A 27,487-nucleotide genomic window follows, 5' to 3' on the forward strand; every position below is an offset into this window, starting at 1 on the left:
ACATAATCATGATAATCTCTAATAGCAACTAAAATAAATTCATGATTATTTATACATGATTGGTTGATGATTATAAAAATAACATTTGCGACAATCTGCTTAAAAATGATATAATGGCTTGATCATTGAATTGTGACTCTTCTATCTAGTATTTATCTTATTAGCCAACAGACATGCCATTATATTGCAAACACATATTTTTTAAAAGTGCTTTCAACAATTAAAATGAAAAAAGGAATTTCTGGGATAAAGATTAACATCAATGAGACAGTAACCCAGAAATAATTATATCAACATAGTAACATAGTCTTTAACAATAGACAGGTGTGTATACAATATATTTCAAGCACTAAATTGTCAAATGTCTATAAAGGTTTTGAATTTCTACAGAAAAAAATAGAAACTTGAACAAAACCACCAGTTCAAAACTCTGGTAAGATATTAGTCAGATAAACTAACAATGAATGAAGAAACAACAATATTTTTACCAGAAAAGTTCGGACCAAAAAACGAAATCATGGTAACCTCATACTTTCTAACTAACATAACAGGGTAGTCTCCTAGACTGCATATACTGATAGACAATCTCAAGATGTACACAAACTGACAAACCATCATGAAGAGTGTATGTATGTACTTATCAACACAAATAAAACTGAGATAAAATAAAAATTACCTTTCTTCTTTTCATTTACACAATTATTCAATTTACACCCAGAAATGATCATTTTGTAATTGAGTTGTACACATTTCTTCAGAGATGAAACAAAATAACAATTAATTTAAAATAGATGATATTAAACTCTACTGTAAAATAACCCGTGAACTGAATTAATTGTTTGATCCTTACTGTATACATACATAACAATTTACAAAATTTACAACAAAAAATAGTATTTTGAAGAAAAAAAATTACAACACTTTTGTTCTTTAATGTCACAAATAAACTGACTGCCTTTTTGTAAAAATATTCAATCTATAAATACATAAGACTCTTTTGAGATTTCAGCCTCAACATATAATCTTACAATGCTGTCATATAAAATCTCTACATCGAATCAGCACTTCACTAATTTAAAGATACCATTTAATCAGCACTTTACTGGAACTCGTCATCAGATGAAAGCAGAGTTGTCTTTTCATTGTGAGACCTACGGTTGGGTGGTGGGCCCCTATGCACACCTCCGGCCGGTGTAGTAGTTGACAGATTATGTTGTCTTGTCTGTATGACATTATTGGCAGGCGATACACCGTTTTGTGTTGGCCTGTTTTGGTACTGATCACGATATGGCCATCCATCTGCTGCTTCTTCCTCTTGTGGGATTTTACTTCCCTGTTGGGTGTATTGTGAATAATTTGGATGAAAATTATGGATGGCATCCTGCATGATGTCTCGGGGATTCATTGTTTCTTTCAGACTACTAGAAATGCTCTGAAGTGACACTGTTTTGCCCGTGTTGGAGGTAGGACCAGAACTATATATAGAATGCGGGAATGCTAACCTGAGGGCAATAGCAGCTAGTAACATCTCTATACAGATGAAGAAATTCTGGTACCCTGCTGAAACTGTTCCCACTCCTGCCTTTAACAGTCCATTGTCAGAGTAAATAGGACTTATCACTTGTGCTTTCTCAAGGATAGCCAGAACAACTCCTGTACAGAAAAAAAATATAACTTTGTAACTAAAAGATTCATGAAGGTTTTTCCATAGATTTCCCTGAAAGTATTATGGAAATTTTCTTAAAACATAGACTTTATGATAAATACATGTTTAAGAAGCAAGACCAAAATAATGAAATACTTTCTTGTTGTAAGTGTAATTTTTTTCCTTGTTCATGTAGTTATAGAAGCAAACTGTTTCATATCTAGACTGTGCAGGCTTTTCATTGTTTTGTTTTTTTACTTTTAAACACATTATTGACATTGGTAAAAGATGCATGGTTTTCATGCAGCTAATACATATTTAACTCCCTTACATTTTTTGTCAGTACAAATGATCTTACATTGTAGAATGTACAACTAATTTTTCGGGAAGTGTCTAGGTTGTTTTTTCTTAGGTTGGTGTGCTTTGTCAACCTCACTTATATTTCTATTGTTTTCCATTTTTTTTATTATCATAAAATAATGATTAGTAGTGGCTGAATTATTAAGAATTTATTTCTATCTGCAGTTTATTCTAATTGTAAAATCTTGACAACAAGACAAACAAATTTGACTAAATCAATCAAGACTTTTTATCTGGCAATAAGCTTAAGGTGGTACCTAACACTTAAACTAAAATTAATTTGGCTCGTTTAATTTTCTTAAAATTTTTACAAAGTATTTACTATGACCCTCTGACAAAAATATAAAAATTTCAAAAGATTTGAACCAACCGTTTAATCAGAAAAATTATACTGGTTATATAGCAGTTTGACAAACACTTATTTTGATCATTGAGAAGCTTGATATTCCCTTAACAACACAACGTAATTAAAACGTTAAGCTGATTTTACAAAATTATCTTCCTGTAGTGTTAGGTACCACCTTAAGATTGATTCACAGATTGATTGCTAGTTTTGTGGCACTACATCCTTAATGCTTTACAACCCAATGAATCTCTCAAAAAGTTTTAATACAATAGGCAATATCTATTCAGTATTTTCTTAAAACATAGACTTTATGATAAATACATGTTTAAGAAGCAAGACCAAAATAATGAAATACTTTCTTGTTGTAAGTGTAATTTTTTTCCTTGTTCATGTAGTTGGAAGCAAATCTGTTTCGTATCTAGACTGTGCAGGCTTTTAATTGTTTTGTTTTTTTTACTTTTAAACACATTATTGACATTGGAAAAAGATGCATGGTTTTCATGCAGCTATTACATATTTAAGTTAACTCCCTTACATTTTTTGTCAGTACAAATTATCTTACATTGTAGAATGTATAACTAATTTTCCAGGAAGTGTCTAGGTTGTTTTTTCTTAGGTTGGTGTGCTTTGTCAACCTCACTTATATTTCTATTGTTTTCCATTTTTTTCATTATCATAAAATAATGATTAGTAGTGGCTGACTTGTTAAAAATTTATTTCTATCTGCAGGTTATTCTAATTGTAAAATCTTAACAACAAGACACACAAATTTGACTGAATCAATCAAGACTTTTTTATGCTGGCAATACGCTTAAGATTGATTGACAGATTGATGGTTAGTTTTGTGGCAGGCGCGGATCCAGAGGGGGGGTTCCGGGGGTTGGAACCCCCATTTTTTTTTGGACAATCAATGCATTTGAAAGGGGACATGTAATTGGAACCCCCCCTTTGTCCTGGGTTAGGAACCCCTCCTTTTTAAAATGGCTGGATCCGCCCCTGTGTGGCACTACATCCTTAATGCTTTACAACCCAATAAATCTCTCTAAAAGTTTTAATACAATAGGCAATATCTATTCAGTATTACCAAGTACAGGCATTCATACAAATGATAATATTCTTATTGAATGATGATGCCTACAGATTTTGACAGAAATAAATCTGATTGCCTATCAACTTTGCCAGACTGAATTTCTCTTGCCGTCTAATAACTATGCAAGGATGAAATATATATGTATGCCTTCTTACTTTGCAATGATAATCTACTAAAGTTGCCTATCAACTTTGAAAGAATCAATCAAGATTGCATATTAAAGTTGCATGTTTTCTTTGCTAAAATAAAATCAGATAGTGTACTTAACCTGCCAGTTAATTTTTACCATACTGATATCTAATTGCTTACTAACTTTACAAGGGTTAACATGGTTAAACCAGAATGCCTACTCAAGTCTCATACTCACCTTGCCAGAATGACAAGAAAATGACAGATTTGATTGTACAGAACTTCAGTATTGGCTCGTAAGGACTCAAGAGGTCCTTGGTACCAAAGTAAAACAGGAACAGAGCATACAGCGCCAAACTGATGGATGTGTTGTAAATCAAGGTCACATACAAGTATCCTGAATCAGGTCTGAAAAAATAAAAAGGTTTAAAATAAATCTGAGTCAGCATCTGATGTATAAACATAAACAAAATATATTGATGATTGATTGTTGGTTGCTTAACGTCCAGTGGCAAATATTTCATGCATATTCAGGACGAACAAAATATAGGTATAGTGTTCATGAAATTCATGCTGAGGCAACACACACAAACTGATGGTGATGTTCTCTTTTGACTCTTTCCTTTGAAAAAGAGTAACAAGCGATCAAAATTTTGTTTTTGATTTTGATTTTTTTATGAGTTTGGTTTTGGCCAGCTTTAATACTAGTGAGCAACTGTAAACCATTTTTTTTTTGCAGATACTACATTTCGCATTTCTGGCCCGATACACAGAGATTCAATTTCACTATTTTCAAATGTACTGTGGATTCATTTATTTTCGTTCGTACCAATTTTCGTTGATAAATGAAAACTTGTATGTTCGTGGACATTCAATTTCTTCGTTTTACCGAGGTCTGCATACAAGCCTTTAGAAAATTTGCCATTCTTTGAACATTCAATTTTGTCGTTTACCTAAACCCTTGACTCAACGAATCTAATGGATAATAATGAATCCTGAGTACTTATTGTAATAAGACAACGAAAGATTATAGTTTTAAATTTAAGAGACAATTTATAATCACTTTATTTTTTTTCTTGTGAAAATTAGTTGGTTTATAGAACAGCATTTTTTGGAATATTTTAAGACAGTATATATATTGAAAGAATTTCTGCAAAAAAACTCCAAAGATGTCTTGTTGCATTATTAATGAACTTTGGCATGTGCAGTGGCGGATCCAGGGGAGGGTTCCGGGGGTTGGAACCCCCCCTTTTTTTTGGACGATCAATGCATTTGAATAGGGACATATAGTTGAAACCCCCCTTTGTCCTGGGTTGGAAACCCCCCCTTTTTTAAATGGCTGGATCCGCCCCTGATGTGTGTATATTCACAATTCCTGTCTAGTTTTCTTTGATGGCAGGTTAACTGTATTTTAAAAGGAATCAAAGTTTTGGTAAACTTACACTGTTTCAGGCTACAAAAAGATGATAAGTATTTTTCAAGAAGATTTGAAGAAGAAGGCTCATGCAACAATCAAAAGGAGGACGCAAATATGACTAATTCAATCAAAAGGTTAATCTTGAGGCTAAGTATTCAACTAAGTATGAGGGGGGATAGGAGGGGTCTTGATCCCAAAATCCCGGACTTAAAAAAACGAAATCCTGAGGTCCCGAATTTAAATAAAGCAAATCCCGACATCCCGAAATCCGAAAAAAAGGATTCCCAGATCCTGAAAGGGTCAATCCCGAAATCCAGAGCTTAAAAACACCCGATCCCGGAGTCCCGATAAAGGTCCTATCCCCCCTCAAGTATGTGTCTATCTTTCATATAATTACTAAAAGTATTCAAATTAAATTTTTAGTTGCTGATGTGTCTGTAGAACCCTAAAATATAATGCTTGAAAACAGGTATAAAAGAGCAGTAAATGCAATTCAATCCATAAATAATTACTTACGAGAAGTTTCCATCTTTGTACAGACTAAAAGCTTGAAGTACTAATGTGATTACAGCCATCACAGGTTTAATCACACAGAACTGTAGGGTGGCCTGAGGAAAAGATTAAAAAGAGTTAAACAACATAAAATGGGGAATTTGTTCATGGGACAGTACACAGATGATGCTTCCTCTTTCATATAACATTGTATAGGAGCATAGCTAAAGAACGACAAAATTGATGATTATAAATTTGTAGTTGATCTGTGTTTTGTGGTAATAAGCATTGTGTATAAATTTCATAACACTTGATTGAGGCAAACTTAAGTTAGAGAATGTGGTATTTATTAAATCTTCATTTGTATCTTTTTAACTCTAAAATAATTTATGCAATTTAACACTTTCCTCAATGGATTTTATTTTTTGAATACTGAATTCGCATATGATTTTTCAATAAAATGCTGAAAATATGCTTTAAAGAATTAATGCATTGCGAAAAAACAATATTTCATCAAATAAATTTAAGTCAGATATTCTTATGAATATCCTTTTATATTGGATGCAAATTTTATCAAGTCTGATGCAGACATTTTGTAGTCAAAGCGTTTCAATTGAGGTACTACACAGGCGTCAAAATGGAGTAAAGGGGGTGGTATCAAAAGGCGTGATTATGGAGGAAAGGGTTAAACATGGGTACACTATTGCTGCTTTTAATTTAGAAGAATGCCATGGACAATATAAACGGAAGAAAAATGAACAGAAACTATTTCTATTCTTTAAAGTAACTATAATTTTTTTTCAAAAACCCTTCGCCATAAATTATATATATGTGTGTGTACCTGTTTACAAAACCTGAGAAATCCAATTGTGTACTGTCTTCCAGACAAACAACAGGTACAGTAAAACCAACTAGATCTGAAATATAACAAAATATCATTAAATTACTAATCTTTTTGATGGCAACAAATATTGCAAAACCAATTGTATCGAAAATATACCAGTACTAAATTACAATATACTGTATTATATAAAATTAAAACAACTCATTTTAAAGACAAATTAAAGTTGTTGCAAATATACATGTGAAAATTGGATTTTCCTTATATAAATGAAGATCACAACAAAAAATTGCTGTAACACTTACAGAACAGTACACTAACAGCTAGAATTTTACATGAAATGAAGTACATGTATGTGCAAATATAAGTTAGTGAATTTACACACATTCTATTTCAGTTAATAAATATTAAAAACAAGTGATGTTAATTCACACTAGGAAGTTACATACATTTTATAAAAGGGGCATAAATCAGGTTACATCTTTAACAGTAACCTACAATTACCCAGTTATACAGAGCAAAATCCTTGCACATCACTAATGCTCCCACAGGGTACCCCCCTAAGGTCGCAAGGTCGCTTTTAAATTCGTCGAGAGGTCGTTTTTAAGAGAAATGTACAGGTCGCAGGTCGTTTTTCCCAACACAGAGGACGGAAGTCAGTCGGAGGTCGTTTTTTTCCAAATTTTACAGGTCGCAGGTCGTTTTTAGAAGGCCCTCAGGTCGGAAGTCGCCTCTAAAAAGCCCAGACGTCGCAGGTCGTTTTTGACCCTGCGGGAGCCTCATCACTAGTTGAATCCCTCCACAAAAGGAGACATTCAACAGAATGAACATGCATTTTTCACACTAGATGAATCTCTCTTTTACTTACTTAATAGGTTTCCCTCTGATCTCTGACATAATAGAGCTCTCTCCACCAAGGTATTCAAAACACAGGCTGAGGAAACTGTAGATGACAAAGGCTGAAATTAAACAAATAAGGTATAAAAATAATTGATTTTTGTACAAAAACTTGTAATTGTAACCTAGCCAAGTGAGATTTTAGTTTGTACTTCTCATGAACAACAGGATAACATGAAGAATACCACATTTCGAGCAGGATCAGACTACTCTACCATTAGAAGGTCCATTACACCCTGGCTTTTGGCTTGGCTCTTTTGGCTCAGTCTTTAGTTTTCTATGTAGTGTTTTGAAGAGTTTTTGCATCCTCTTCATGTTGCTTTTCTTGTTTTCTATTTTGTGTTTTTCTTTAGTTTAACAAAATGCAGCAAGAAGAAGCTATTTTTAAAAGACAAATTAAAGTCACAGAAAAGGCTTTGTTTAATGTGTTTACTATGGCTTAAACATGTCTCTTTGAATTGCTTCATGCACAGTACATTGCTTGAATAAGGTCCCAAATAGCATCAACTGGTTTGAAAAATTGTTTAATTTTAGAACTTATCTAAATAGGAATATATAGCTAGAGATATCATATGGTATATTGTTAAGCTCAAACCCAACTGACTATATATTCGTTACAAAATCTGTCATATAACTTTGAACACACGTTAAAATCAAAAGTGTAGTTTATATTAGTTCAACTATAACTGTAAATATAAACAAAGTCTTAAGTACCTTACCTTCATAACAGTCCCGTATACTGTCAAAGTATACATAGTAATTATCATTACTGAAAAACAGTAAACTCAGGAATGAATCAAATGAGTAAATTGGTACTATAAATAGAATCCTTATAATCCAACGCTGTTCATTTGGACATGTGTAATACCGCAGATGCAGGTATATCTGAAAATAAGAAGAACAAAAATTACAAAACTGTTCTAAGATAAAAAGCATTAATTCATCTCGGGCATTTTTTCTGAATTTTTTTTTTTCTTGCACATTTGATCTATCTCAATAGTCAAAAGTTAAATCTAGAAATCACCAAAAATTAAGCCTTTCAAAAGATAATTTACAGTAGATCCTATAGCTATATCAATGGATCAACTAAATTCCATTGAGGATCCACAAAATATATCACATGCAATAAAATTGGGAATGAAAATGGAGAATGTGTCAAAGCGATTACAACCCGCCAAAAGAGCAGACAACAGCCAAAGGCCACCATAATGGGTCTTCAATGACTCCAGAAACTCCTGCACCTGGAGGCGTCCTTCAGCTGGCCCCTTAACAAATATGTATAATAGTTCAGTGACAATGGACGACATACTAAACTCAGAAACTTAAATTAAAAATCATTTAAGACTATCAAAGGCCAGAGGCTTCTGACTTGTATATGTTTTGATCAAGTACTAGTTGATCAAATGACATTTGGTTGGAAGCAATATTGACCTCTGACCATGGCCTATGTCAATACTGATGTAATGGAAATTCATATAAATCTTTAGATGAACAATATTCATATCTCTTGGAGACAAGAATACATTGTACTAAACTAATACAAAAATTAATCGAACTAAAGATTTTTGTTCATTGCTCCCTGAACTGACAGACTAATCCCTGGAAAAAAACATAAACCAGTCTATACATGTAGACTCTATAAAGTCTACTACAGTTTACCACATAGAAATGGTGATATCATAAATAATGAAATAATGATTAATTTTTTTGGTGGGATGGAGGGCATGCTGGATCTCACATGTCTCATAGAAAATATGGATACTGCAAATCACACACTTTTCTAAATCTACGAGACTGATTTTCTTTCCAAAGGAGTAAGTTCGGTAAGTGCCATATTTGGCACCAATTATAAAGTTCATGGTTACAAGACAATAATTGTTTTAAGTTGCATTAAGACATGTGAGAAAGTTAAACAGAACTGTTTTTGTCAAAATTTAATTCTAACACGTTGATTTTTACATCCCAAAAAGGTCAAGATAAGGGATTTTGGTGAAATTAAACAAAATCAGCTGGATTTTAATCAAATAAAGGACCAGGAAACATAGAGTGCAGGCGTTGCCAAGCTTAATATTCAAATAAGACATGTTAAATGTCTTCACAAACATTATTTTAAAAGATCTTTGTTGTCGACGTATGCGCTCTATGTTTCCTGTCAAATAATCTTTGGAAATTTACCTATTTTCATTGATTTTTTCGTGAAAAATCAATATAAGTACAACTTGTGACGTCATAATGAAACGCAGAAACGTAAAATTTTCAACAAAATTGCTTATATCCTATCTACTCAATGTATTAGCTATAATTTATCGTGATATTGGTCAATAAATCTGAATTTGAAATTTTCGCTAAAAAAGGGGGCCATTTTAGGACCTTATCGAACATACTCCTTTACACCTTTTAATATTTTTTGCAGATAAACAAAAGCATACAGACAGATTTATTTCAGTTCAACAAACCTTTAATTAACACAGGATGAGAAAAGAGCATTTGTCATTGTTGTAATTCCGCCCTTTATATTTTTACGATTATTAGAAAAGAACAATATGACATTACTGAGCATGATTCTCTGATCAATTTGACACGATTTGACAAGTTAATGCTTTCTACATAACAGAGATTCCAAATCAGAGAATCTATAGAAATAACATGGTTGTTTTGATGTCGTGTTGAAGCCTTAAATAACAGTGTAAGTACTGAAGACACATAAAATAAATTGATGAGATTGTCACTGGGAAATCACCATATACAGTGTAGAATCTAATCAATGCTATACATCTCTATCAATTCAGGAAAATAGCTGTTCTTAAAAGTCCTTCTCAACTCCATATCATTACAGCATATCTATAGACTATTTTGGACATTATTTGAACTAGCTTTTGTGGCTTCATTATGATAATTAAGGGTAGGGTGGATATAGGGGGAGGAAAGTGGTACTAATTTGGTAGAATTTGCAGGTTAAGTTTAACTATACATGTATGAATTTAAATGATCAATGATAAATACATGTCCTGGAATTATTTACAGTATAACATATTAATATATGCAGACTTGAAATGGAAATCAAATTTTCATAACACTATTTTTCCTAAATCATTATCCATGAAAATAAATGAATCTACATGACCATTTTTCTTCTTTAATACGGCAATATTTCCTTTTGTAAAGAAGCATAAATCTAGGACCAAAAAAGTGAAGAGACCAAAATTCAATCTAGATCAATTAGCATTGTGTATAAGTTTCATAACATTATTAATAATTGGTTTAGACAAACTAAAGATAGAGAAAGGAAACCAATTTAGGGATGTACAGAGGAACAAAGGTAAAACTTAATGGCCCTTAACCCTTTCCTCCATGAATACTTTTTTTTTAAATACTTGATTCGCATAGGATTTTTTCAATAAAAAAAAAATCCATCAGGTTTAAAGTATCCATGCATTGTGAAAAGGAATATTTCATCAATGAAATTCCAGTCATAGATTCTCATGAATATCCTTTTTATATTAGATACAATTTATTTTAAGTCTAGCTGATAAAGTTTTTTCGTAAGTGAGACGTTTCAACGGAGGCACTACACAGGCATCAAAAGGCGTCACTATGGAGTAAAGGGGGGGGGTGTCAAAAGGTGTCATTATGGAGGAAAGGGTTAAAGCTAATTTGCTAAAAAAAAAACACATTGTAATGAAATAATCAAACAAGAGGACTAACAGTCAGAATCAACTAATTAATTAAAAGCCTATGAACAAAAAACAAATTTGATATACATTAAAAGACAACCACTGTCTGAATTTTATATCACCAGAATTTCAGAGTGAAGCAGTCCTGTATCAAGCTTATCAATATCATTAATTAAAGCCACTTTCTCATCAAAGCTACCCAACATCCAACTTATTAATTTCCTGTATTTCAATCCAATGACAATTAAGAGAGATACCCAATATATGATATGGCAAATGTTACAGTATCTTTATTGATGTCTTTATTATGTTTATCGATTGATGTTTATAATTACAGTATAGACACTACAATGTTTTCCAATTTACACTCCAGGATAAGGCTATATCTTTATGCAGCTTCTTGTTTATCATGTTTATAGAAGTTGTGATTTCCATGTCAGCCTGAATAAAAGAAGACCCAGCATTAGGTCTCTAGGCAATGAGACATCAACTAAATGAATGACTAAAAGACATCTCAAGAGATTGGTTATTTGTATAATTGAACTAATTTACTATTGCCGCAATGCCTCTAGTTAGATAAAGTAAAATAGCATAATGTCTAAACATCTCCTAGGGTACTAAAACAGAAACTCAGAACAACTTTTGGATTATGCTACAATATCAATGGTTTAATCTAATGATAAATCAAATACTAGGATTTTCCAATGGGCTCAAATATATTTGGTTTAGGGAGCTACCATTTGATTTTTATGGGGGGGTTTAAGTGTCTCATCCTGCCCTTTTTTTTACTCAAAACTCCTGTTCTGCCTATTTTTTTTCAAATTTCATCCTAGCCCCGCCATAAAAATCAAATGGTAGAGCTCCCTAATACTGTTACTGCATTAATCACATACACCTATTATAAATTCAGGTTACACTTGTACAAATGTTGTACATATTGTATGTGTTTCAGATGAATGAATATATATAAGTCATGTAAGTCTCAAATCTAAAATCTAACAAAAGCATGATTGTAAAAATTTGTTTTGGAACATTACCATTTTGAACCGATAAGCTAAACCAACAACTTTTACAATGTTTGATGAAGCGTTATGACAACAACATGTTCATTTCTACCTAAAACCTTTGTTTTACATTTAAAACACTTTTGTTGTTATATATTTATGATCTAGTAACTTGTAATTTTTACAAATGATCTAGTTTATGACTTAAATCTTTGCATACCACATGATTGTATCAGGTTGTGAGGACTATACATATTTTAAGCTAAACTACTGCCTTTTTATTAAGATTGACGGCTAAAACGTATATTACTTTAAACATGCTCAATCTTACATTTGTCAAAAGTATTTATATTTAATGACTTTTTGTAATTATTACCAAGTGATTATATAATTATGATAATTATAATTATACCTTTTTCTCTATACTTTGCTGTTACTGTATTAAGACAAATATAGGTTTTGTAGTTTATTACATACGAAGTAAATTACCCTTTCTCACGATAAAAACCTCATAAACACATAATTAGGAATGAAAATTACTCTTGGGGATTCAACAGAACAAGGTTAAGCAGTAAAAGTACATATAATGTCAACTGACAAAGATCAGTTAACTTTTTACGATTGTCAATTACCTCTCATATTTAGAAAGTCTAAGTGTGGTGTTTTACAATTCAATAAGTTATACTGTATTTCTTTCTCATAAAATTGAGAAAGGAAATGGTGAATATGTCAAAGCGACAACCACCCGACCATAGAGCAAACAACAGCCGAAGGCAACCAATGGGTCTTCAATGTAGCGAGAATTCCCGCACCCGTAGGTGTCCTTCAGCTGGCCCCTAAAATATGCATAATAGTACAGTGATAATGGACGTCATACTAAACTCCGAATTATACACAAGAAACTAAAATTTAAAATCATACAAGACTAACAAAGGCCAGAGGCTCCTGACTTGGGACAGGCGCAAAATTGCGGCGGGGTTAAACATGTTTATGAGATCTCAACCCTCCCCCTATACCTCTAGCCAATGTAGAAAAGTAAAAGAATAACAATACCCACATTAAAATTCAGTTCAAGAGAAGTCCGAGTCTGATGTCAAAAGATGTAACAAAAGAAAATAAATAAAAGAAAATATCATGCATTTTTTGCACAAAATTGGTGAAATTCATCTTTTAAAAGGGCAGTCTATAACTCCTTTAAGAAGTTGTCCAACAGTTTTAACCAAAATGGAGGTTACTTTGTTATGTAAATCTTGTCATTTGAACATTTCTTTCCATTTGAGATTTTCTCTTTAATTCAATATAATGGACAATACTTTTGTTTTGCTAACTGGTCAACATAATATTCCATAGCAGCTAGCTAGGATATGGAACACATGTGGTCTAGTTTAGATCCTATATGTAAATTGTAAGACATGTGTAATGGACCATGACCAGGAGTTTAAAAAAAGAACATTTTTGTATAAGTTAAAGGACAAATCTTATTATTTATTACTCCATTGATGGCTGACACCAATAAGTAAAGCTCAGTTCATCTCAGCTCAGTTGGCAAAATTTAAATATGATATTTATTTCTTGAACTATGAAATTCCTCAAACATTATTCCAAAAAAGCAGATGCACAACTCAACCATATGTGTTCTCTTCATCATGTTCATGCAAAGTTTCAAGGATCTGGGTTTAAAATCATAGGAGCGGTTGATTTGCTATAAATTAATTCAAAGCTGCTAGACTATGCCTATGACCTTGGTGGTAGCGGGTCTTAAAATTTTGTTTAACTGATATTAATTGATATAAAACTCAACCAAAGTTTCAATTTAGTGTGGGTCTGAAGTCAGTACTACAAATGTAGTTAGTCTTTACTAAGAGAGGACTTTTCATTTTTAAATTACAAAAGTCAAGGACCTACCATTGTACCAATTCTTTACCATGTTTACACTGATGCTATACACAACCAAGGATTTCTCATGGATGAGTCAGGAGAAAATTTGTACATGTAACATTTAAAAGGAGTAGGTTCAGTAAGACCCCTTGTTGGCCCCAAAATATAGCAGTTTTACAAAATTGTTAAAATGTAAACTTTTAGTTATTTATTGGACAGTAGAATGCTTCTGCTACATAAATATGGGCTGTTTTTGACAATACAATGCACATATATCCGGTACTAGCACCATTAAGTCATGCTAAATTACTACAAGAGTGCACACGCTGAAATGTCTCGCCTTCTATACTAATCATTGATTTTATGTTGATAGTCCTAAGTATAAAGCTAAGCTTTATTACAACTGTCACATAAACTTAACATTAACCAAGATAACTAAACAAAGACCAATGAACCTTGAAAAAGAGGTCTAGGTCAGATGAACCATGCCAGGCAGACAGGTACAGCTAACAATGCTTCTATACAACATATATAGTTGACACATTACTTATAGTTTAAGAAAAATAGACCAAAACACAAAAACTTAACACTGTGCAATGAACCGTGAAAATGAGGTCACGGTTAAATAAAACCTGCTCGACTGACATAAAGATCATAAAATATTTCCATACACCAAATATAGATGACCTATGGCATATAGCATTAGATAAAAAGACCAAAACTCAAAAACTTAACTTTGACCACTGAACCATGAAAATGAGGTCAAGGTCACATGACATCTGCCCGCTAGACATGTACACTTAACAATCATTCCATACAACAAATATAGTAGACCTATTGCATATGGTATGAGAAAAATAGACCAAAACACAAAAATTTAACTATAACCACTGAACCATGAAAATGAGGTCAAGGTCAGATGACACCTGCCAGTTGGACATGTACACCTTACAGTCCTTCCATACACCGAATATACTAGCCCTATTGCTTATAGTATCTGAGATATGGACTTGACCACCAAAACTTAACCTTGTTCACTGATCCATGAAATGAGGTGGAGGTCAAGTGAAAACTGTCTGACAGACACGAGGACCTTGCAAGGTACGCACATATCAAATATAGTTATCCTATTACTTATAATAAGAGAGAATTCAACATTACAAAAAATTTGAACTTTTTTTTCAAGTGGTCACTGAACCATGAAAATGAGGTCAAGGACATTGGACTTGTGACTGACGGCAAACTTTGTAACATGAAGCATCTATATACAAAGTATGAAGCATCCAGGTCTTCCACCTTCTAAAATATAAAGCTTTTAAGAAGTAAGCTAACGCCACCGCCGTAGCCGCCGCCGCCGGATCACTATCCCTATGTCGAGCTTTCTGCAACAAAAGTTGCAGGCTCGACAAAAATCCTCATAATTCTAGCATTTTAGTTAAATTTTAGACGGTTTTCGTGTAAAACGAAAGTGGCCACATTCGTGTTCATCCTTAATATTGAAATGTAAGTTGTATTTTATGATAATACATAACATATAAAGGTTGAGGATGAACACGGATGCAGCCACTTTCATTTTTACCAAAAACCATCTGAAAAGTGAAATTTTTCGGCATATTAGGTAGATTTTTCATATTTGAGCTTGAATCGGATCGTTTTTAATGACTAAATCTGTTAAAATCTTTCACATAAACTAATTAATTCAAATAAAATAGACACTTAAGTGTTTAAAAAGTTGTCAAAATCTTTCGTCAGATGAACCTGAATTTTGAGGCCAAAATCGGTCCTTACCGGACCTATTCCTTTCAAATGGTCCTGGCCTTTTCATTTTTAAAGCAGATTTGCGAAAACAATTATTGGTGCCATCAGAAAAGCAACACATATGTCTCGTCTTCTGTGAATTCAATTGCAGGCGAGACAAAAAGTCACATTTCTAAAAATACCTTAAGCTGACACTAGGATTTTCAAAAATGACTTTCTTGACTTATCTAATCCGATACCTAATAAAACAAATAAATATATACAGAAATAATTGCCACTTTCTCTCAGTATTGATTTTGTGTACCTTCTGGTTATAGATACATTGTACTTGTGTCAAGTCTGTTTTCTCATTCATCAATTTAATTGAGATAAATCTCCTTTTCTTTACATCATTAGGTAAATTTGTTAAATGAGCCAATAATGAAGTTCATTTTATTACCCCTAAAAACTATAGTACATGCACATCATAAAGGTCTTCTAAAATTAAAACAAAAGATTATTCAATGAGGTTCATTTTGGGCTACCTTTAGCTTTAAATTGGTTAAAATTTTACCGTGATTCGTCAGAGGTCTCAAATAATTATTGTAACCATTATGTTTTGAAAAAATTAAACGTGATTCGTCAAAATCAGCCAACTTTTTTAAATTATCATTACCATTATTTTTTGAAAAATTTAACGTGATTCGTCAAAATCAGTCAACTTTTTTAAATTATTGTTACCATTATTTTTGGAAAAAATTTAACGTGATTCATCAAAATCAGTCAACTTTTTTATTATCTAAAAAAATGTTCATTTTATCATCATGCACCAAAAATTAACATTAACGTCATATGACAAAATTTGTAAATGTATTCATCATGAAGGTGTACCCCCATTAAAACCCTCTTCAATATACTATATCAGGCTCACACAAAAAGTGGGTCTTTATACATTGTACTAGCAATCACACTACCTACCTATTGTTTCCCTTAAATTAAATTGATTAAATAAAATAAAATATCTATATAAAAGTAAATTGTTCAGGGGCGGATCCAGCCATTTTAAAAAGGGGGGGGGGGGGGTTTCCTAACCCAGGAAAAAGGGGGGTTCCAATTACATGTCCCCATTCAAATACATTGATCGTCCAAAAAAAAAGGGGGGGTTCCAACCCCCGGAACCCCCCCCCCCCCCCCTTCGGGATCTGCGCCTGTTGTTATATATAGGCATGAAAATGAAGGGTAGGTCAGAAAGGCTGGACTGAGAATTGGAACTATATTTGGTTTGGCCTTTACCAATCAGATAAAAGTAAAGGAAACGCTTAATTCCAAATATATTATGTCTATCATTAATTATAAATAATGTATCTTAAACTAAACTGAAAATACATTGTTATGCAACATTTATAATATAAAAAAAGCTGTGTTTATAGAATTTATAAAACACATTAAGCCTTCATATGTTGTTTTAGCTATCAATACAACCACATAACATCTCTGAGTAAGCTTTGTAATGCTCCGAGTTGATCATACAATGATATTTGAATATTGTTCTTAAAACAGCAACGTTAATTACACATTGTTACATTTTAATTATCCATTTCAGATTAAAACATTTTAAACTTGGAAATTGTAGTTTACTGAACATTTTAAAATCAACTATATATATATATCCAGAGTGGATAAATATTGTAAACAGAGAGTTTAAGCCATAGAATTTTGTTTCTCCAATAATCTAATTGAAAATGCTGAGTGCAATGTTCCAAATGAATATGTGACTGGAATCTACAAGAGACGTTGCAAATTTAATCAATGTTTTGTTTATAAAAAATATCAAACTGGTTAGAACCAGTTTACATATCATGCACGCAGAAAAAGAGAATAATATACAGGACATATCTTGGATATATTCAATAACTTATTGCTACGTGGTTCATGACAGTATAGCAAGTTTTGTCTTCTGTGATTTTAAGCCCCATATGGGCTATTTCAAAAAAAATGATGCCTTTCCTTTAAACCTTTGTCAGTCTCTTGTATGATACTATATCTGTAATGTTTTTAGGTCAGATAATGTATTATTATTAGTTGGTCCTAACTACCAAAGATAATAGCAGTATGTGCTCTGTTTAAAAAATATTGTCCAAAATTGTACCTCAAAATGTCAGGAGTGTAACGCTTTTAGTGTGACATTTAGAAGAAAGCATGTGCATTCATTGATGATATAGAATAAATAAGGGCAGATACAATACCAAACAACATCTTTCATCCAACTATTATATCTTGACTATGATTTCTTGTTCAATTCTTCCATATATTTACATTTTTATGAGCCTCATAAGGTAAGTCAAATAAGTTTGTGTAAAAAAAAAAATGTTAGTAAAAGTCAATATGCTGCCAGAAAATGTCTTTGTAGGTGAAATAACATGTTTCTGTACATCTTGCACGGTTTATTTTTTTTGTTTAGTATCATAGCTTGGCACAGGTGCATCCAGTTGACCCTGAAGTTCTACTACTGGAATATTATGGTTACAATAAGAGGACTACCAAGGTCTGTCAGGAGTGTAACAACTGGGTTAAGATGTATTTTTTTTAGAAACAATGTTGTTATAGTTGTTGTTTTTTCTTGAATTTCAGTGAACATTACCTGTTACAGTTTATCAGTAACAAACATGCCATTATTATGGCCTTCATTGCTTTTGTATGCTCAATACTTCAATGTCAGGAGTGTAACACAAAAAAATGCCTTATTTCAATCTTATTAGCAAAGGTAAGTTATTGGAAGAAAAACAAGCTGACAATTATTATAAAATGACATTACTACACCTCAGCTTAACACAGAATACAAGTCTACATCATTACTTTTGAAATTTTTGAACTAAAATTGCAATTGAACTAGCTTGTTTAAATGTGTTACAGTCCTGACATACAAGTATTGAGCATAAACAAGCAATAAAGGCCATAATAATGGCATGTTTGTTACTGAAAATATGCAACAGATGGTGTTCACACTCAAATTCCAGAAAAGAAAACCAATAATAACAACATTGTTTCTATAAAAAATAACATGAATGTTACACTTAAACATTTTAAAGCGTTACACTCCTGACATTTTTGGGTACATTTTTGGACAATTTTTAATATACAGAGCACATACTGCTACCATCTTTGGTAGTACGAACAAACTTATCATAATACATTATCTGACATAAAAACAGCATATATATAGTATCAAACAAGAGACTGAACAAGGTTTACAGGAAAGCCATCTTTTTTTTTAAATAGACAATTAGCAAAATTTGTAAATATGTAAGAAGTATATAATTTTTTTTAACCTGTTCTTAATTTGCACTAAAATAATACGTGAAATAAAGACTCTACATGATTTCAGGTCAGTTTCAGGTTAAAATATGGTAGCAATAAATTATGGTCAGGAGTGTAACATTTGTTACACTCCTGACAAGTTTCTGATGTAGCTTATCTATAACAAAATTCAACATGATTCTTTATTAAAATAATTGTAACATCTTTACAATGTAATGAGAAAGCCGATCTGTCTTGTAAAAGTGATTTTTCTGCACACTATTCACCAAAGATTCTTAAAAATTAAAGTGTAATTCTCATTAAACATGTTAAAAGTTTGCTCTTTGCTCAGAAATTAAAAAAATATGTAATCAAATATCTAATAAATTTATTTATTTGTGAGATTGTAAATTTAAAATAGATATCATTACTGATTTTCTAAACATTCCATTAAAAAACAGTCTTACAGTTACTGAAAAAATATGTCAGGAGTGTAACAAAAGGATAAAAAAGACATGTTTGTATTTTTTAAATGAAGAAAACTTAGAATTGACTGAAGCAATTGTTGTGAAATTTTCAGAGGATGTAATTAGATCATACATGTTTGCTTCCTTATACTTTTTATATAAAATTAAAGCTTTTGCAAAGAGATATAAAAACTTTTGAAATAAGATATTAAAGAATACACTAAAAATTGGTGAAATTTACATATTTAAAAAAAAAAACTGTTTATAAGTAAAAAAAATTGCAGGAAAATCATTTAGTACCTTTATTGCAACAAACAAAAAAATTACATTGATATTTATATTCTTATTTATGTTTGTCAGTTGATATTATTATTTTGTTGTTTCCTTTGAAAAGTGGATGAATTCTTATGAGTAAAATGTTGTTAAAATTTTTGTTTTTATTATTTTGCATTAACCATTGGTAGTTATGTAAACTTGAATGTCTCTGGATTAAAGAAAAATGATAGAAAAAAGATTAGCAATGACTTAATTTTTTACCATGTTTGTCACACTTTGGCATCATTTTTTTTGAAATAGCCCATATTTATTATATTCCTTTCCCAAAATTTAACTTATCCTATTTATCAAATAGGTACATCTCCAGATGTTCACGTCTTTTTTCTTTACATAACTTAAATGATTTGTACATGTACAGTGAGAATATATATACATCAGCGCCTAGTGTAGTTTGCAATTTTCCCATAATTAAAAATAAGAAAAAAATGTTAAAACTCATATATATAACGAAAACAGATCAATCAATTAGCCTTGTGTTTGACTGCAGTCATCAGCACTGATTTGGAATGAAGTGAAAGTCGAACAAAAGCTCTCGTGCGCTGAATAATAACCAAATCAGTTCTATTATATCAACAATCTCAAAATGTCAAGTTCCTTAAATTGAAAATCTATAACATAATTGTGTTTACAATTCTCCGTAAAATCCAATTGAGATCTGATGTTCAATGTTAATTCAACAATCACAGATCATAGAAATCCTCGCTACATCTGATTCCATATCTTTCTAAAATTTTTCATCATGGAAAATTGGATATTGCTGATATACAATCTGTTTACATGTAACTGTATCAGGTGACTTTGCTTGATCTGGCAGAAAATCTTCAAAAGATCTCTCTTTGTCATTGTTCATCTTTTTTCCACATTGTACATGTTATATTGAATGAATTTTGACTTTTTTTTTAAATACAATTCTAAACCATAATTTGTTTGATGGACGTGTACGAGTTACTTACTGTAAAATTGTAGATCCTGTGTGAACCCTTCTCTTACAATGATCTGACAGTGCCCTTTTCTGCTATTTATACAGTTCTTAACAGGTTTAAATCTCTTCAGGATTTTGTGACTTTTGTCTTAAAATCAATGACGCACAATTTCCAAAATTAAGAGGCATACATTTTTATTGGCTGATATAACAGTACTCAGTAGAATTCAGCAGCTAAATTTGTATGAGAAAGTGTAAAATAAATCTGGGTAAATTAAATGCCTACATTTTTGTAGATAGTCCTTGTTGCCCCTCTGTGCCTTCTCAAATTAAACATTCACAGAGAAGATAACATCAGAATATATCAGAGAACACACTGTCATGAATAACTGTCACCACCAACTTTAGAATTTTTTTTTTATACAGTAAATGCCAAAACCCAATTAAAGATATTGATAAATTGAACTGAACCTGTTATTTCGGTCCCAGAACATTGTGTCAAAAACAGTCAAATATGTAAAGTTTCTGTTAAAAATGCCAATGGTTAAATGTTACAAGTTTATAATTTCACTTATGAACTCAAATTAAATTGAAATTTAATGCTAACTAAGAGGAATAACTCTTAAACAGTATAAGTTAAAATCATGAGAATCCAACTTGATCATGTTGATTAGCATTTTCAAATCCATATAATCCATGACATACAATGTAGTGTTCAAATGTCAAAATATTTGGTTAAAAAGTACTTTAGTTCATTTTGTAGTTACAACAAATGAATTGTAGGTTACAATATATTTCAAGGTACATGTACATGAAACTAGGCATTTTATAAGGGAAATAACTCTTGAAGGGTATATATGACAACCCCATCATATGAACCTGTATTTTATTTATGGTCCATGACATTGTATGGAGCATGCAATGCTTTTATTATCACCTGCCTTCTCAAATATCGTCTATATTTCAATAACTTGCATACATTTTACATGTACATCATTGTATATGTGGAAGTCTAAGAATTCGATTGAACAAAAAAGTTGGATCTACAAAATTTAATGTCATATGTCCACTCTATTGGATGGCTGGGAATGACAAAGTAAACTAGGGCTATTTGTCCTGTGTATGAAAAACAAACAGAACTGTATGATATTGCTCACTAATGATGCCCCTGGCACTAGTTAAAAGTTAAAGAAAAAATAAATCTGAAAATGTATTACACGGTCATGACGGTACAGTACATTCACATGAACTCATAAATAGCAAATTTTAGGAAACTCTTTATTTCTGTAGAAAAAGCACTGAAAAGTTCTGTAAAAAATGCACTGTATATATTCATACAGTCGTCATGTCAGTATGTTTTAGATTTAATTAAATATTTGATAAACAGGAACTTGATGCACATATATACCTTACAATGTCTGAATCTGACATGAAGTCTGATAACGAATTACGGGAAGCTTCTTTCATCTCCTTGAGAAAAATCTGAGACTTTTAATGTGGTGGACAGACAGACATATTGGTAAAACAGTATAACCCCTCATTCGGTTCCGGACAGCTTTATAATAATAAACACACAAACACAAGAGTCAAGACATAAATAACCTGATGATAATATGACAGACTTTTATTTGTACAGACAGACAGACATGGGTTAAACAGTCATTTAGAGCATTGGTATAAAAATCACAAGACATAACTAACCTGATGACATGTGATAATCAATGCCAATACTGCAAATGTTCCTCCGATTCCTTGGGCTGCTGCTGTCTGTAGAAAGATCAGTGGGTGGTTATGGGTAGTGTTCCCTGTCGTAGTAATGTTAGCAGTGGTCACTTCTCCTGGGGTTGTAATGACAGGACTAGCAGTCGACGACAAATTTGTTTGATTAGTCTAAAAAAGAAAACAATTTATGTTGATCTTTGTGTCATTTTGCTTAGCTTCATCTGACATCTAGAGATCTCACAAAACATGTCTAAACCAACCATGCACATTGTTGCACCGTACCCAAGTCAGGATCCTCTGGCATCTATTAGTCTTTTATGTTTGGTTTTTTTTCGCAATTTCGTTAATTCATATGATTAAAAATTAACTGTAATGTCAATTTTTCGCTGAACTACTAAATATACAGTATTGTTTGGGGGCAACTGACATTACTGATGCCGGCCATCACATCAGACTCAGGTTGTTGTTTCTTTCATGTACGCTTCAATTTCATTCTCAATTTTAATTAAATTAATACATATCATTCGACATTGCATCTGGTATGACAATGTATGACAAAATGTATGAGGACATATTAAAAACTAGGAAAAAATCTAATCCAAAAGAATAAATAAAAACTCTATTTCAAACAAGAAAACTAAAACTAAACAGCTTTAAAAGTCTAGGTCTTTTTTATGAATTCAAAAAATATATAATATACAATATATATTATACTGCTGTTCAAAAGTCAAAAATCAATTGACAGAAAACAAATCCGGGTAATTTGGGTTCTCTTAATTTAGGACTCTGATAAATCACCTTTTGGAGATGTTCATGTTGAATTATGTTTAGATACCCAGTAATAACGGGGCCCGAGGGGCTGTAAATAAAGAGCGAGTAAGAATAGTCACTTTTCAATAGACTGAACATTATTGTTCTAAACCAAGCTCCTGCAATGCTTTTTATAGTTAAATACTACATAGCCTAGGTGCAATGGTGTAACTGTAACTGATTTTGAAAATAGTCTCCAAGACTCTGATGTTACCTCCTTGTGATGTAGAAACGTTGCTGATGTTGATTGCATCAATTCCTTTATTGGTAATTAAACTGAACTTGAAGTTATATCCTCTTTTCCTCATCTACATTTTAAAAGATTTCAATCTCAATTGTTTGAAAAGACAGAAAAAGGGTTGTAAAAGTGTTGACCGTGAGTACAATTTTAGAATGAAGCGCTATCACGCTTAAAACAAAATGTACATCAGTTTACACTTTTACACCCCAATGAATTCAAAAAAAGAAGCATTCAATTTTAAAGTAAATTACAAGCTGTCTCCCTTATACCAATTTTAATTGAAAATTGACTTTTGCTATAGACATGATAGAGTCAGTTAACCAAAGAGATACAGCAATTTTTTTAATTCTTCATAAATCCTCTTTTCACTGGCAGATTATGATCTGCTTGAAGGTTTAACATTTGTGTTATCTGCAATCAACTCCTTATTAGCTTTCAAATAATACTGGCAGATTATGATCTGCTTGAAGGTTTAACATTTGTGTTATCTGCAATCAACTCCTTATTAGCTTTCAAATAATGCCTTTTTTTTATTCTATTATATTACTAACATTATACATGTATATGTTATAGAAGCCTATGATGTAACCTGAAAAAATACAAATAATTATTATTACATACACCAACCAGAAGATCAAACTATAAAGACCTTGTTGAAAAACAGATTACGTAACTTTAATTAATCAGCATTGGATTGAATTAAGTGATTACGAGTGGCGTTACCTTAATTCACAATAATCAGACAACTGTTGAATAAACAAACCAATTATAGACTAATGATTTGATTAAATAAGTCATTATGATGTCAGGGGTGTGGAAATATTTGCTGTGGGCACTTGTCCCTGGGCAAGTAAAACTGTAAAGTTCACTTGTCTGGTAAAAAAGTTACTTGCCCTGATGGTCCCAATAAATATTGAAGTATTTCATTGTAGTTAATATATGATTCTTAGCACTGTTTTGCATCACATACAAATGAAATCCATTTGTTTATTATGTGTAAAAATTTAGGAAAGTACTAGGTTAACATCTATGGGACAGAAACCTTACAGCAAACCAACCAATGAAATGACATGTAAAGGTAATGTTTGCAGGTACATATAATGATATACTAATTTAGAGGACAGTGAGTGAAGAAATGGAAATTAAATAATGGATAAACTATATTGACATTTTTGCTGTTTCTCTCAGCTGACACACTTGTTTTTGTTTTTTTTATAATTGTCTTGATGGGCAATTAAACCGTCTCTTCTATTTACCACTCTGACAACAAATAATGTTGACCTTTGATCTATAAATATAAAAACAACAAAATTATTTATTTTCCGAATTTCCATCCTAGATAGCCAGGTGCAATCTGATATTCACGATGTCTGAAATTCTCGCTTCCGCATTTTTTTTTAAAAAACTCCTAATTATCCTCCATTTGCGTTTTAGGTTTTTTACTGGACTCATTACTCTTTTTGTCTTGCTTGCCCGGTTTTTTATAAAGTATTTATTAATCTGAATCTCGATACAAAATCATATAAATTGACACTTCCGGTACATGATGGATAAAACCTAATCGACAATCCCGTGTCAATGGACAAAACCAATACAATGTTACGCAACTCGGGTTCGCATACTTATTTTTATTTATTTTGTTAATCTATCTATTTTCAGTATTATGTAATATTTATCGTCATGAACATTGGTGTTTTTACTCGCTGACCATTGGTTTCTTTTACATAAATTTAACATCTTTATACATTTTGAACATGTTGAAATTAATTCTATTTTTCTGTTGGATTTGAACTTTGTCTTTTATATTTTTTTACTTGTCCACGGGCAACCAAGACAAAAATAATTACTTGTCCGGTTGTTCAAATGTACGAGTCGGGCGAGTCGGGCATAGCATTTCCACATTTACCCTGGATGACCAATGTGTTAAATTTTATAGGTCCATTGGACTGTAAATACTTATTTAGCTATTATGTGTGTGAACTGAATAAAATAAAAATCGCCATGAAATTCAAAGTAAAAGTTATCATGGAAAATAACTTCATAATTTAAAAATGTAGAAACTGCGATACAAACAGACACAATAACACTCATTTTCGTATTGATTTAAAATAGTTCTTTAAATGGTACTCCAATACTTCACTGACCTGTTGTCATCCATCATCGGACACTTTTTTCAAATTCCATTTATACTGTTAAAATTTGTGACAAATTCCTTCAAAATCAGTCAATTCATATTTTATTATGGGGCGGGATGGACTTGGGGCCGGATCGACGTGGGCCTGAACGACTTGGGCCGGATTAACTTGGGGCCGGATCGGTTTGGGGCCAGAGCTACCGGATACCAACTGGCGAAAATGTCATGTTTTCATACAATACACCTTATCGCTATTCCCGGCTGACCCGTCCGCTTGAACTTTTGACGTCAACAACAATCACTTTTCCATTGTGGCGTCAGACATTTTGTTTTATGACGTCAAAATTTTACGGGAACCTGTGTGATTTCTAGCAATGGCGGACAAATAGCGATAAGGTGTATGGTGTAGGCCCATCCCCCTTTTCTTTCAACACATCGTGACATGCACTGTTTCATTTGATGTAAAAGCCCCCTCCCTCTTCTTTATGCCAGGAAAGTGTTCTAAACAATTGCTTGAAACAATTGCCTGAGGGGGACATGTGGAATGCATCATATCATTACTGTCATCAGTCATCATGCCTGTTTTAGTGTTTTAGTGTTTATCACGAACTGTCAACTGACTGATAAAAACTGAAAGCTATGTTACAAAGATAACCATTCACAATGAACTTTACCCACCATTCTGATAGCTGCAGATTAAAACTATCTGTTGTTTAAGATCCACATATTGTAAGAAATATTTCTGTCAGTTACGGTTGCAAATAATGTCAATATTTCTCATATTCTATTATTTACAGGAAGTGACGTTCTAATCATCTGATAATGACGTAACGCACCACTGAAAATGTTAATTTTATAATATTTATCGATATATCTTACAGATTTGGCGTTGCTATGATATCTTTTAATTGTTTATTATTATTCAGTGTAAATGTGACATTGAAAAACGCAGACAACAGCTTTTTGTAGCTTAAAATCGCCTGCAAAATATTATAGAACTCTTTCGTTCAGAGATAAATTATTCGTAACTTCCGGTTCGTCAAAAGGCGGCAAATGGAAAGTTGATCAGATTTGTGAGAAAGAAAACATCAACAATGCAAAAATCTATAACGTAATAATTTTGTCTTTGTAAACCATTCCTCTATTTCTTTTTCTTGTTTTAACCGAATTGCAGGAATGTCCCCCCATAATTACTTTTGGATGAGACATTTTTTTGTGGCCCTCCCCCCTTTTTTTTTGCCGTTCTCTATTGTCTGCTTGACTTATCCCTTATTGACCCTGTAATAAGAGATGTCTTTTTTGTTGTTTCCTTAGGAGGGACATGATTTTTTTGGACAATGGATAGCAAAAAGCACTACAAAGCATTACCTGTGAATGGGGACGAAGTCTGATTTTTTTTTTTTATTCAAACATGTTGATAAAGGAAATACCATAACGTTTTCCAATATTGGTTCTGTTGTTAGTTATTTAATTGTGACATTATTTAATTTATGACGTCATATATTCAATGTAAACAAAGAAACGCCGTTATCAGGTAACGTTTTTTTTCATATCAAACAATTATTAAAAATGATTGGGTGTTGAATTCCTTCCTATATTTGTTGATATGTTGATAAATATACATTTTATTCAAATGCTCATGCCAACAAGACCGGAACAGGAAGTAGATCTGAAAAAAAAAGTTAACGATTTTGAGTTCATTAGTAGAATGAAAAATTGAATTTTCCCCTATTTTTTTTTTTTAAATTTTTTTATTGATTTTTCTACTGTAATTGGGGACTTTGTCCCCATAATATTAAGGTTCATCATAACAAATGGACAAATATGGCCGCATTTTCACCTCATCATCTACTCAGTGTACAGACTAACCTGTGAAGTTTGGAAAGTTTTAAGGCCTGGCATCCACTAGATATATAAATGTTTCTACTTCTACTTCTACCAATACGCGGCCACCATCAATAAGTTGATTATTTTGCCACATTTGGATGTGCATTTAAAATTTAGATAAAAATAAGTCATTAATTTGAATTTGTGCTAAACATCATATA

General features: G+C 32.0%; 2 protein-coding genes across 2 annotated transcripts in view; one reads left to right on the forward strand and one right to left on the reverse strand.

Moving 5' to 3' along the window:
- Nucleotides 1-983: 983 nt before the first annotated feature.
- Nucleotides 984-26,253, reverse strand: LOC139488977 (transmembrane protein 184B-like). Its single transcript, XM_071274974.1, has 8 exons — nucleotides 26,118-26,253; nucleotides 22,234-22,422; nucleotides 7,937-8,102; nucleotides 7,189-7,279; nucleotides 6,321-6,396; nucleotides 5,504-5,595; nucleotides 3,809-3,978; nucleotides 984-1,653 (listed from the first exon to the last, which is right to left on the reverse strand). The coding sequence occupies exons 1-8, from the start codon at nucleotides 26,118-26,120 to the stop codon at nucleotides 1,100-1,102; spliced, it is 1,341 nt and encodes a 446-aa protein (XP_071131075.1). The 5' UTR covers nucleotides 26,121-26,253; the 3' UTR covers nucleotides 984-1,099.
- LOC139488969 (DNA ligase 1-like) overlaps nucleotides 26,239-27,487 on the forward strand; it is a gene marked incomplete in the record, with an annotated part of 43,209 nt that continues 41,960 nt past the window's right edge. The window contains 1 exon segment of the mRNA XM_071274960.1: nucleotides 26,239-26,550. Coding sequence (XP_071131061.1) covers nucleotides 26,534-26,550 — 17 coding nt within the window.

Source organism: Mytilus edulis, chromosome 9 (genome assembly GCF_963676685.1).
Source record: "Mytilus edulis chromosome 9, xbMytEdul2.2, whole genome shotgun sequence".
Taxonomy (NCBI): Eukaryota; Metazoa; Mollusca; class Bivalvia; order Mytilida; family Mytilidae; genus Mytilus; species Mytilus edulis.

Coding starts and splice junctions, on each gene's coding strand:
- LOC139488977 (XM_071274974.1), bottom strand. Junction 5,596..6,320: donor TTCTCAGGTTTTGTAAACAG/GTACACACACAT, acceptor TCTTTTCCTCAG/GCCACCCTACAGTTCTGTGT. Junction 3,979..5,503: donor TACAAAGATGGAAACTTCTC/GTAAGTAATTAT, acceptor TTATTTTTTCAG/ACCTGATTCAGGATACTTGT.